Raw genomic sequence first — 14,283 nt, 5'->3', positions numbered from 1 at the left:
ACCTGCTCTCCAAGTTCCTCGTGTTCTTCTGAGCAAGTGAACCGTTCACAGAATCTTATTTCATTTTGCAAAATGTTGCCAGCTTTCTCCACTCACCGCTGCATTTTCATGTTCAATGGAAGCATTTTGGAACATAAAAAACACACATTTCCCATCCGTTCCCAATTTATGTAAGGCTTGATCATATGACACAAATGTTACTGCTACTAGGGATGCTGCGAAACCAGCATAAGGTGGCTCTTGTATTAGGCTAAACAAAGTGAATCACGTACAAGAAATGATACCCCACACTCCATTGCTCTTGTACAGTATGTTTTACTGCAGAACAAATTCATATATTTTACAAACGGAGAAGTTGTACTGGGTTGTAGACTGCATAGGAATACCTGGAAATAGTGTTCCCACAGTAAACAACCTGAATACAATGGAGTCTGTTTCAGAAAAACAGTAACAGGGACTCAGCACTGTTATCTGCAATCAGTTGAGAGAGGCAAGCATCTTATGTTTGATTGTTTAAATGTCATTTAAAACACCTGATTCTGTTCCCAAAGAGCACTGTTGCCAACAGAGACTGAGGGCAATGGAGTCACTCCTGATTTACACCAGTGTAATTGAGACCAGAAATCGTCCTGCAGCATTAAAGGATGCTGTCAAGTTTTTATATCCGGGTGAGAAGGACACTGGCAAACTTGTGAAATTCCTTGAAGGGCTTTCCTGGATATCAGGTTAGCTAAAATATTCCATTTCACCACTGGCAGACCTCGTCATCAGCAAAAGCCTTGGATCTGGTGCACAACAGTATTAGAATGGACCTTGTACACACTGGAAAAAGGTTGGGGATTGTTTACAGTGAGGAAAATCCACAAGTTATTATACTCGTTAACTAACACAATGTAAACTACTCCTTGTCTACACAGCATGCTGTTGCGTTTAACATCATGTTAGTGGGTCATGGCTAAACGTACAGTGCACCCTGGGTGAACCATGACCCACTAACATGACTACAAACAAGTCAATGCTTGTCTACACAGACTGTCTTACATCATGTTAATTAACATTATAACATGACACACTTTTCTTGTGTGGCCATGCCCTTATAGTAAACTTCAGCTATGCTGGTTGCAATTTGAACTTGCTGAACTAGTTTTTAAGTTGAGGCTGTAGCTGGATGAAAACTGGCTTTTCCTCAAGACCGAGAAAACGTGATTCCCGGCCAATAATGCACTTCATAGCGATCTTCTCTTGGAGCCGCAACTGTGCCATGATACATAATAGAGTTGTCGTATTTCTTAATGCGAGCTCAGAACTCAATTAATTACAGGAAATGCCTCACCAACAGACAGGCTCTTACACTGAATACGTTGGCACAATTCATGTTAGCATACAGAAAACCTCAAATAATTAGATTCTGAGGGCCTGATCCTCAGCTGGTATAAATCAGCAAAGCTCCAGTGAAGTTGACTTAGCTGTGTCAGTTTATACCAGTTGAGGATCTGGCCCTGAGCATTCAAGCCCTAAAGATTTCTCACAGAAAGAACTCTAGCCAGGGTGAGAAGTTCCTCTGTGATGGAACACAATAAAAATCGCCCTGAGCATGTGAAAGGTAGAGACTAGGAACTATCTCCATTCAGCCAGAGCCTGTTTAAGTGCTAATGTGCTCTCTGTGTTGTATGATCTTACAGAGTGCTGAAGACCTAATAGAAAATAATCTGGGCTCTCTGAAAATACATCAAAGCGAACTCAACCCTTGTGAAAGGTGCCAGATTGACAGGCCCAGAAATTGAAGCCCTCCATTTAGTCACAGAGCAGGGATGGCATGACTGTGGCAATGCAAGCTTCCCCCTCACTACCCTGCCAATGTGCCTCAAGCCGATTCTCGACAGAATACCTGCTTGCGGGAAGATAGAGTAAAGCTCAATATCCAATGAGTCTCCTTGGCTTCCTCACTAAGAATGTCAAAGATGAGGGCCAATTGTGGGGCTGGTGCTTCTGCAGTGTAGATACCTGCTCATTTCACTCATTCATCAAACTCATTTCATGTAGGCTTGCAGGAAGCCCAGGGAAACACGATTAATTTTTCACCTAGGCTGGATTTTAACTCATGACCTAAGAAGTGAAAGGGGCTTTGATCCCATTGACCAAGCCCATGAGCCATTTAAGTCCCCCAAGTTCCTCCCTTTAAAAAAAAATGAGAAAACAATTATGTAAAGTGGTCACCGAGCACAAGGGATTCTCTTTAAACACACTGCCATAGATTTTCCTGCCCATAATTAGCAAAAGACCCTCTGCTTGACAATAAAAATAGGTGTCATTTGAGCTCTAATTGACAATAAGACAACCCGATTTCAACTGAGAAGCTCACTTTTGTCTTCCTTCTCTAGCAGGGATTTCTTACATGTGAGCATGAGAAGTAGAAGCATTGGTAAATGCCACAGGCTGCAGAAGAAAAGTTTCCTGGAGCTGCTGCGATCTGCATCCCTGTAGAACCGAAAGCCGAGGTAGGAAATGTACAGGTTGATAGGGAGTGAAATGAGCGGAAAATTCCATGTGGTGACATTGAGGATGGGGGCCAATGCTGAGAGTCCAATTAGGGCCAAGCAGTGACGCAGAGCAACCCGCCGGCACATTGCAGGATGAGTGACGGACATCATGCAGTATCCTCCTCGTGAGTAATCCTCCCGGAGGCCCCAGCTCAGGGCATTGAAATGCGGAAACTGCCAGGAATAGAGAATTCCTCCCAACAGCAATGCGCCTGCAAAGGAAAGAAAAGGAAACGTGCATTAGAGTGCTCATCTTAGATCATTGCAAAGGAGCACTGCATACAACATTTCAACACCTTTATGAAGCTTACCCATACCACCAAGTGCTACCACTGCAGAGCTTATGACAACTGCCCCCCACTCCCATGGAACTAATCACTCATAAATAACCTATCACACTCAAATACTGTAAAGAAGTCAAGGGGATATTCTCTGTTTATCAGAAATTATGTGGTTCTCGGAGAATTTTTTTTTTAAACTTGGAAACGGTGTTTCTTCAAATAATTTATTTCTAATGCACCTGTCACCTCAATATCTAGGCACCAGTTCAGTTTCCACCTGGGGGTGATTTGTTGAAACTTAAGAGAAGTTTGGTAGAAGAAGTTTTTTTCACAGCCTCTAGGACACAAACTTATCTCTCCAAAATTCTCTCATGGGAGCACTCAGAGCAGGGAAAACACAGTAGAAGGAAGGAAGTGTGTGACAGGATAAGAAAAAGTTATTGACAAGATGAGTCCTACTCACTGAGATGCAGTGAGAAAAGGAGCCTACGCAGGAAACAGTCACATCCTGAAAACTGTGATACCAGTGATGACAAAATAATTTGGAGGCTCAGCTGGAGTTTCTCCTTCTTCATTTTGTGAAGACTGCAAATTGCTCACAGGTGTAGAGGCTTCTCAACTGCTTAATCATTATATCCTGGGGTGACAAAGTACAAACATGGCAGAGCAAAGCAGAAAGCAGCGGAGAACTGCTTACTTCCCAAGACCAACTCTGAATACCAGCTTTAAATACAAAAGCACTTAACTGATGTACTCTTCAGGGACTCCTAAACATATGTGGGACCTGATCCAAAGCATGTTGAAGTCAATGGGAGTCCAATTGACTCCAGTGGGCTTTGGAATGGGCCCTCAGACTGGGCTATATACATGTGAGTCCCTCATCTACACTAACATCACCTGTGAGAGTTCCCTGTAGACCATCCCTGTTGTTCCCTTCTCTTCTACCTCCCCTCCACTCCAGATGCGATATCCTATTTGCATCTTCTAATCTCCATGTGTTTGTCCTTTCTGGGAATGACCTCCCATGCTACCACCCCTTCCTGCTCATCTAATGGAAGCAGAATCAGGCTTTAACGTCAATGGCAAAATTTGGCTTCAGTCAGAGGAAGATCAGGTCCTTTACTCCTTCCTAAAAGCTCACCTCTTTCCAGAAGGAGTGAGTTCATAATAACTAACACAGACTAAGTCCCACCTCCACAAAGGCACTTGGGTACCTAAGCCCCACATTTAGTTGTCTAAGTCCCAGTTTCAGATGCTGATGTGATCCACAACATCACCAGGGCTCTCTAGGTACCTAAGTTTCTGCCTCCGAGCATGTGCACTGCCACTTTTCTCAAGCGTCCGGATGCTCATCTCCCACCTAAGCTTCAGCACAATCCATGAACTGGGGGAAGACAGGTGGAGGAGTGCCTGTTTTGCCAATAGGGCCTATCCAGTAGGTGTGCTCTGAGCACTCTGCAGAGATCAGACCCCATTCAAAACCCAGCAGGAGGAATAGCAGCAGCTCACCTTTTAGCTCAGTGGTTAGAGCACACACCCAGGATGCGGGAGACCTAGGTTCAGTTCCCCACTCTGCTCAAGGAGGAGAAAGGATTCGAACAGAGGATTTCCCACCTCTCAGGAGAGCACTCTAACCACATCTATTCTGATGTGGGTCGCTCTAGATCTCTCCCATTTAATCTGTATAAATACAGTCATTAAGCCTGACAGAGAGAGTGAGTGTGAGAATGACTCTATAGCCTGAGTATTAGGTACCCACCTGGGAGGTGGCAGACCCAAGGTCCAGTTCCCCTGCTCCAATGATTCTTTAGTTATTGATCAAAGAGCAATAGATGTGCAGTGCCAAAGTCCCTTTGTGGATTGGGACCTATGTTATTTCCTCAGTGATTCAGGTTTTCTCTGGGTCTGTTTTGGTTGTGAACTCCTTGGGGTTGGGAATGTCGATCTTTCTGTCTTGTAACGCACAGTGTCATTGTTACCCTCCTCCAAATAATAATCCAGGCTGGTACCAAGGCCCATGGCTCATACCACCCCAACCAGCCAGAGGATGTCACTGCTGCATCATCAAAAATCTAAATATAAGGGCAGTTTGCTAGCTGCCTATAAGATGCTGTGAGAGACGAGGTGGATGGGAGAACATCTTTTTTTGGATTGGCGAGAGAAACAAGCTTTCGAGCTTACACAGCGTCCAGACCCGAAGAAGAGTTCTGTGTAAACTCAAAAGCTTGTCTCTAACCCACAGACAGAAGTTGGTCCAATAAAAGATATTACCTCACCCACCTTGTCTCTCTAATATCCTGGGACCAACACGGCTATAACAACATTACATATAAGATGCCTTGGCAGTCTGAGCATTTGTCTCACATCTTTTTAAAAATTATGAATACACTTTTGCTATTTTGTGAGTTCCAAGTCCCTGGAAGCTGCTTACATTAAGTACAGAGACAAGGAAAGGCTACCAGAATAGGAATTCAGATCCTTGGACGATGTAGTTAGCAGGAGAATTAAAGGCAAGCATGGGCTACGATTTTAAAATGTGATTAGTGATATTTGGGTATCCAACCCAAGACTCCTTGAAGGGGCCTGATTTTCAGAAAGACAATGTCCAACACTTTCTGAAAATCGGAACCTTTTAAGATGATGAGTTGGGCACCCAAATATCACTAGTAACTTCTGAAAATCTTGGCCATGGTGCACAAAACACCATTTTCAAAGTCTGGTGAGAATCAGAATTGATGCTTCTTCATTGAAATCAAAGCAAGTTTCTCCACTGACTTTGCAAGGCAGCAGGATTGAGCCTATAAACAGTACATCTCTGTAGTATTTGTTTCTTTAGGTTTTTCCTCTTCAACTGAAATACTTGCTCCCGAAGGCAGGATACCAGACTTGATGAACCAAAGACAGTAATACTCTGCACTTAACGCAGGATTTTTTATCTTCAAAGGGCTTTACAAACATTAGCTCATTATTTCTCACAACACCCAGGGAGATAAGTTACAATTATCCACCATATGGGGAAACTGAGGTAGGGACAGAATCAGAGCAAGAATTAATACATGCAAGTTCTTTCTGGTTCCCCTCTCTTTGATCTGGTATGACAAGCCCTATGTTCCTGTGCCTTTGGTCTGTAACAGAGAGTCTTCACTTATGAAGTTGTTCAATCTTTGGTGTGCAGACAACCCCCAAAAAGCATACAAAACCTCAAACACACTGGAAACTGTAGTAATTCCCCTCACTATAACACTACATTTTCAATTAAAAAAAATCATCTTGAGGCAACTTTTACACACAAACAAACCAGCCAGAACTACTTTGAGACTGAATTCCCATTTGCAAAGATCTGGCTTTAGTGTGAGCGCTTTTGGAGTTTTTAAACTACTTTTATTACATCACTACTTCAGAAATAACGGGTATTTTATAGAGAAGCTAAATAGTAAAACAATTTAACAGGCCATTATGGGGATTTTAATTGATCCAAACCTGGAGCTGCATTTCCCCCCTGATTTCACTGGTGATCCATTTGTTAGTTTTCCATATGCCTTGCTGACTTTGTTGGGTTTCCAAAGACTGCTAAGTGTCATGTACGTGCTGATTTAATTGGAAAACAGGAGAGGACGTACTCCAGTGTCAAATGAGCCCTGGCTAGGGATGTTACAAACTTCCAGTCAATGACAAGAATTAAAAACTCGAATTGCTTGACAAACATTAACTATGTCATAAGTATGTCAATGGTGTTTGTAAGCAATGTTATTACATGAAGGACTATAGCTGAAGAATGGGCCAGTTCACTATTCTAGAGACTGCACTGGTTTCCCTGTGGAGTTCTTGATAGCTGTGAATATAGGTATAACTAGCATAAATGATTTCTCTCTATGGAGTTTAATTATGGTGAGATCAGATTAGTTAGTTCACACCCATGATACATTCTGTTGGCATCTTCTCAGAGTTGGCACAGTATGATCCAAGGCCTAGCTGGTTCATAATTGTAAGAACTGCCTTTTTTTTTTTTTTTAAAAAAAAGAGTTTGTTAAAGCCAGGAGTTTGGAAACACCAGTTTAATACCAGAAATACCCTGGCCTTCATAAGTTCCATTGGTTTCTCTGTGGCACTGGTAATAGCAGCGAATAGAGGTATACCGATTTGTAACCCTTATAAAATCTTTCAGCTTCTCCACAGGCTTTGTTAACTGGGAGCCCACAAATATCAAACTCTTTGGACTTCTTTGCAGTTTATAATAGTTGTGAGTTCAGGAACAGCCATGACCATCACAAACTCCATCCACTTCTCCAGGGGGAGATAATTACAAATGCCGATGATTTGGCAGAGGAATTTCATTAGATTTCTGAAACTCCATTGCCCTCCCACCTTTGCAGCCATTTTCACCAGTGTAAAATGTGACCATTCTGACTGGGATCATTTCAATTCCCACTTTGCAATGGTTTAAATGATCACACAAGAAATAGGGTAACAGAAAACCAGGTCCAGTCTCCATAAACTTAAAGGCACAGACTGTGATGAACATTAAACTTTAGTGTCTAAGATTTAACTGTTAGCAGTTTTCTTACTGCTTTAATTTTAAATACATTCTAATGGCAATAATACATTTCTTGATAAATATAGCAAGCTGAAACATCTTTTGAATTTTTTGTTTAATTGAGATGCAGCCAAAATGTTAACTATTAACCAAGTTCCCTCCCCCCGCACCTCCCATGAAGAAAAGGTTACTGTTGCTTGTTAAGGTTTTGAGGTTCCATAAAATGTTTCTTATATAGGGGAAAGTGCAAAATCCCAAAACATTTCACAAAACCTCATGGTAAGAAATTGTCAGGTGCCAGAAACGTCTTTGGTCAAAATTTGAGAGTGATGAGTGATTCTGGGCTCCCAAATGGACACACCCCTAAAGGGTCTGATTTCCAGAAAGCACTGAGTGCTCGCCCTCTGAGAACTGGCTCTTTACGTTGTCAAATTGGTCACCCAAAAATCAAGCCAACCAAAATCACTAGTCACTTTTGAAAATCTCTACCTCTATTCTTATAGTGTCTATGGAATGTGTCACAATAACATCTCTGGATTATTAGTAGTTTTATTAATTATTTGTAATATCGCAGCTCCAAGGAGCCCTAGTCATAGACCAGGAGCCCACTGTACTAGGTGCTGTATAAACACAGAACAAAAAGATGGTAAATCCTCCACCACCAAACTTCCCCATCATTGTGCTTCAATGATTATTTGCTGAAGGGCCCAAATTTCGGGTCACTAGAGCAGTTCAGTCTCTGGGCCCACTCAGTCCTTGGACTCTCTGCCATTACAAGTAACAAGGTTTTTTATTATGTGAATACCTGTGGAGTAGGATCTGAACTTTGATAACTGATTCACTTCACACAGGGCACTGGACAACCCTCAGATGTCAACAATGTCTGGTCACTACAAACCTGGGCCTGCATTAGAATCAGTGATCATACATGAAAGGTTCTACTCTCCATTACTAATTCCCTGAACCACTCAGTAAGGATAACATAGTCTGTTCACATTAACTATGGGAATACTGAGTTGCGTGGCTAAGAGGAAAAGTCAGAAAGAGATCGCAACTGCAGCATTATTTTGAACAGACACTCCTTTTTTATAGGACAAAAAAAGAGAAGTCCAGACCCAGCTCCTCACCCACTTACTGCAAAGGATGGCATATTTCAGATATTTTTTGACATTAATATCTTGACGATATTACATCTGTTAAGCAGTCAGTTGAAATTCATAACCTGCATTTCACTGACTTACATACAAACTATACACCGTATAGTGACGATTTCATCCACCATCACAGGCAGCCACCTCTGGGATTAAAAGCAGCAGCTGTTAAACAATGCACATTAGTTTAGGACAGGGAGAGAAGTATACTCTTTGCAGTTATCTTCTCCCACCATGCTCCGAGGGAAATTTCTGAAGGCAGGCTGTTGCAGAGGAGAGATTTGGTCAGGACACCATTTTTAGCCCTCTTGGTCTTACAAAATGTGCATGGACTTTTTAGTGATCACAAGTGATCAGGACCCCCTGCTCTGTCTCATCTTAAAGACGATACCTTCAGCAACATGGTGACCCTGAGTATTGCTTAAATACTGACTCAAAAAAGGGGAGAGGGCCACCTACTGACAGGAAAACGCACTTGCATGAGGTGGTGTTGGTGTGAGAGGTGCCCCATCTAATTATTGACCTGGTCTGGCATCAGTAGTAGCGCTGCAAAACTTTTGATGAAATTGTTTCAAACAGCTTTGTCCTCATTTGGGTGTTTGCTTTATAAACCCCAAATATTTCTTCTAACAATGCCATATTTCTTGTACCGAGATTACACCGAAGAGATATAAGCTCACTAAACACAAATCAGCCTAGAAGGTTCATGTAACATGCAATAATGAACCACACTGACTAAAAGAGAAGGGATTGACATCTTCACTATAATGCATTGGCTCCACAGCAGCACAGGGAAACAAAGTTATTTTAGGAGTACAGAGACCAATACATGCATTACATTCCAGTAAATGCACTAAGAGCATGAATAGCTTATTCTCTACCCCTACCCCACTCACTGCTTTTTTGACTAAGCAGAGAGTCTTCTAGTCCACAAAAGCATGGTGGTTTGCAGAACACTGATTACATTTGTATGCCTAAGTTGGGGCAAACAGGTGTTGTATGTCATCAATACAACAAAAAAGGGGGAAAGTGTGATCTGGAGTTGCAGATCAGTATGGATTTGCTCCCTTTTCTGTCTCTTTTTTGGCCCCCCATATGTATGACTGGGAAGTGGCCAACTAGGCATGTAAAATAAACATAGAATGGTTAAAATATCAGCTCCAAAACAGATGTTGAAATCTTACTGCATTTCCCAAAGCTGGTGTTTACTGCCTTGGCAACCTAAGAATGCTGTTTTGCTTAAAGCACAATTTTAGTAATTCTTCTGCCTTGAATAATGTGAAGGAATTTTAAAATTATTTCCAGACTTTGGTAGCTGACTGACACACTAGGGGAAAGCACCGGCCTTTCGTCTCAAGGAAACTGGGTATGAGTTTGGCTCATGTCAGAAGTGAAAGGTTTGCAAGTCTAAGCTTAGCTTTTAATGGACTGTAGTCAGAAAACAACCACACATAGCTCCCTTTGATATGACACAACTGGCTCTCCTTAGTTAAAAGATGTTGAACAAATTACTCCTCTTTAATCCAGACAAGGAAGATTAGAACTGGGAGACTTGAATTAGTCCAGCTGTAGCCATCTGCCTATGGGTAAACTTGATTTTCCAGCTTTGTATTCCTCACCTTTCTTAATTAATCCTAAACTCTTTGCAGTAGTCCTGCATGATTTTTATAGAAAGTTACTCAACAGAAAAGACATTCGATGCTCCCTGAAAGACATCTTTTATCCCTTGCTTAATCTCAGTTTTGTGTTTGTTTACAGCCAAAATTTAACATGCCCAGGCACTTTCCGTTGAGAATCTGTAAGTGTGCAACCGTTGTAGACCTGGAGAAAGATTTTAGAGTTCAGTTACGGTATCTTGTCTTTCCCCATAACTTATCATTCAAGATTGAGATTCAGCGCAATACCAGCCCCAAAATGTACTCTTCTGAGGACTTGGGGATGAAGAACTATGATTCTTAGGTGGATGTGGAAGCTGATTCCTAAAGTGGCATTATTGTCAGTCTTCAAAGACATTGGCTGTTCTATCAACCTACACAGCCATAGCTAATACACACACACACAGGGGCTGTCAGGCAATTAAAAACATTAATCGTGATTAAGCGCATGCTTAAAAAAATTAATTGTGATTAATAGTGCGATTAATTGCACTGTTAAACAATAAAAGAATACCATTTATTTAAATATTTTTGGATGTTTTCTACATTTTCAAATATATTGATTTCAGTTACAACACAGAATTCAAAATGTACAGTGCTCACTTTATATTTACTTTTGATTACAAATATTTGTGCCGTAAAAAACAAAAGAAATAGTATTTTTCAAGTCACCTCATACAAGTATTGGAATATAATCTCTATCATGAAAGTTGAACTTACAAATATAGAATTATGTATAAAAATAACTTCGTTCAAAAATAAAACAATGTAAAACTTTAGAGCCTACAAGTCCACTCAGTCCTACTTCTTGTTCAGCCAGTCACTCAGACAAACAAGTTTGTTTACATTTGCAGGAGATAATGCTGCCTGCTTCTTGTTCACGATGTCACCTGAAAGTGAGAACACATGTTTGCATGGCACTGTTGTAGCTGGCATTGCAAGATATTTATGTGCCAGATGCGCTAAAGATTCATATGTCCCTTCATCTTCAACCACCATCCAGAGGACATGCGTGAATGCTGAAGATGGGTTCTGCTTGATAACAATCCAAAGCAGTGCAGGCCAATGCACGTTCGCTTTCATCATGTGAGTAAGATGCCACCAGCAGATGGTTGATTTTCTTTTTTGATGGTTCGGGTTCTGCAGTTTGCGTATTGGAGTGTTGCTCTTTTAAGACTTCTGAAAGCATGCGCCAAACCTCGTCCCTCTTAGATTTTGGAAGGCACTTCAGATTCTTAAACCTTGGGTTGAGTGCTGTAGCTATCTTTACAAATATCACATTGGTACCTTCTTTGCGTTTTGTCAAATCTGCAGTGAAAGTGTTCTTAAAACAAACAACATGTGCTGGGTCATCATCCAAGACTGCTATAACATGAAAGATATGGCAGAATGCGGGTAATACAGAGCAGGAGACATACTATTCTCTCCCAAGGAGTTCAGTCAAAATTCACTTAACACATTATTCTGTTAACGAGCGTCATCAGCATGGAAGCATGTCCTCTCGAATGGTGGCCGAAGCATAAAGGGGCATATGAATATTTAGCATACCTGGTATGTAAATACCTTGCAATACTAGCTACAAAAGTGCCATGCGAACTTCTGTTCTCACTTTCAGGTGACATTGTAAATAAGAAGCCGGCAGCATTATCTCCCGTAAATGGAAACAAACTTGTTTATCTTAAAAAGAAAAGGAGTACTTGTGGCATCTTAGAGACTAACCAATTTATTTGAGCATAGTCTCTTAGTCTCTAAGGTGCCACAAGTACTCCTTTTCTTTTTGCGAATACAGACTAACACAGCTGTTACTCTGAAACTTGTTTATCATAGTGACTGGCTGAATAAGAAGTAGGATTGAGTGCACTTGTAGGCTCTAAAATTTTACAGTGTTTTGTTTTTGAATGCAGTTATGTAACAAAAAAAAATCTACATTTGTAAGTTGCACTTTCACAATAAAGAGATTGCATTATGGTACTTGTATGACGTGAATTGAAAAATACTATTTCTCTTGTTTATCATTTTTACATTGTAAATATTTGTAATCAAAATAATAATATAAAGTGAGCACTGTACACTTTGAATTCTGTGTTGTAATTTAAGTCAATATATTTGAAAATGTAGAAAAACATTCAAAAATAGTAAATTTTAATTGGTATTCTATTGCCTAACAGTGCAATTAAAACTGCAATTAATCGCAATTAATTTTTTTAATCGTGCTTAATTTTTTTGAGTTAATCACGTGAGCGTAGTACTGTACAGCAAACGTATCCATACATCTCTGGGCATGATTGTGTCATCTGCATCACAGCTGCACTGCCTTGAAACGCAGATATTTTTCTCCTTTAACCTGATGGCAGAATTTTCTTCTTGGGAGTGAGAGGTGGAGCTTGTGATCCTCTCCCCTCAATTAGTTTCAGGGACAGAAAATAGCTGTTTGGGGTGCGTGAGTTGGCCTGCGTCCTATTATCTATGTACAAAATGTTTCATAGGGATGTTTTTAAAATAACGTCATTTAGGAAAAAATGCAGGCTGCCATTTAACTGTCAATGTCCACTGTTCTTTTCGGGTGTGGGAGTGGGATTACCTCTGTACGATAGAAATCTTCATGTGTGACCATAGAACATTCTCAAGCATCAAGGCATCTCGGAGTCGTACATTCAGTAGTCTTAGCAAGACTAACTGGTGATAGAATTCCACTGTATTTCACAGCTCTAATATTTCTGCAGTGGTGGCATGGTAAGCCTTCAGCCGGCATTTTTTTCTACTACAAACAGAATATACTATTGATTGTGTCAGTTGACATGTGAGTGGCTGAGTAGCCTTGAGGAGAAAAAAATGTATCCCTTCTAAAGCTTGTTGCATTTATATAAGGTCTCTACACTGCACACAATAGGACTGACTATCAATGTAGCCCTACATGGCTCTATGCTCCAGCCTCCACGTTCACTGATAATTGTGTGCTTTCAAGGTTATATGGTTATGTAAACTAAGGGCAAGGGGGAAAAAATCCCAAACCAAAAAAGCTTCATGGTCATGGGTTTCAATAGCCGTTTCTTTTGAAGGGTGGCACAAAGGACCTGTGGAACAGGACTGCTTCAGTGGAGCAATAGACTTCTGTGCCGGAGTACATAAAAGGAAGGGAATGTTGTATCCGTATATGAACTGCAAGCAGAACAAAAGGAGGATCTTAAATATTCACTGGAAATGGGAAATAAAAGTAGCAATGAGATTTCCATCTTGAGGCCTTCTTTGGGACAACCTCTAAAGGAAACAGTCCTATAGATTTCTTAGGTTGTGTTCGCCATGTGTATATAATATGTGTGTGCGCGTAGGTACACACACACAATTTTTTACATGATACTGTAGACCCACACACATGCTGCTGAAGGCCTCATAGTTGAAATATCTTTCAGTGTGAATGTAAGATGACCCGTTGCTCTTTGTGGAAGACCCAGATTAGAGAGGAAGACATGGGTAGTATGGAAGAGGCAGTTGACATATTGTTTGTGGATTCTCTGGCAGTCTGATTAAGGAGTTAGTCCAAGACTGCTTTTGAAGGACAACAATGACCCGCTCTTTTGATTAATCTTAACGAGCTTTAGTATCACGTCTATTGCCTCAAACGTGACTGTGTGACTGAAATGACTCAGGCATTTACAGGTGCAAGTATGTTTAGAGAGTATCTGCAGAAGTGTCTCAAAGTAACATTTTCAGCCAAGTACTAAAAACTTCCATAGCCACAGATGGGGTTATACTCAAAGGCACTTCAGCCTTCCTTTGCAGCTACTAGGCTGGCTCATTGAAGTCAGAGTCTTTACTGAATCCTGCTGCTGTTTTGGTGCCCCCTACTGGCACAGACTGGGGCACCGCGACAGCTGCCCCACACAGTTCAATATTGTTCATCTGGAAGATGAAAGCACTGTGCTGGTAACAGCTGTGCATGATGCATAGAATTGGGATAACGGTGAATTTATTTGACTTTGATTTCATCTTTCAGACTGAGTCAGTCCCCCAAGGTGCCTCCATGGTGGAATCACCACTTCTTTTGTGTCTCACATGACGAAAAAAACCACAGAATAATTCACTGACTTTTGTCTTAAATTTAAAACAGCTGCCTACAAGCAC

General features: G+C 41.0%; 1 protein-coding gene across 5 annotated transcripts in view; it reads right to left on the bottom strand.

The window, feature by feature from the left end:
- Nucleotides 1–299: 299 nt before the first annotated feature.
- The window catches only part of COX10 (cytochrome c oxidase assembly factor heme A:farnesyltransferase COX10), a 156,011-nt gene continuing 142,027 nt past the window's right edge, over nt 300–14,283 (bottom strand). For all 5 annotated transcript variants that reach the window (XM_084648220.1, XM_084648221.1, XM_084648222.1 and 2 more), the window contains one exon: nt 300–2,752. In XM_084648220.1, the coding sequence (XP_084504346.1) occupies nt 2,346–2,752 (407 nt within the window). In that variant the 3' untranslated portion in view covers nt 300–2,345. The remainder of the gene's footprint in view (nt 2,753–14,283) is intronic.

This window comes from Lepidochelys olivacea (genome assembly GCF_965140295.1).
Source record: "Lepidochelys olivacea isolate rLepOli2 genome assembly, chromosome: 14".
In the NCBI taxonomy this organism is placed as follows: Eukaryota; Metazoa; Chordata; order Testudines; family Cheloniidae; genus Lepidochelys; species Lepidochelys olivacea.
Note: the sequence above shows the minus strand (reverse complement) of the source record. Positions and strands in the feature narration are given on the sequence as shown.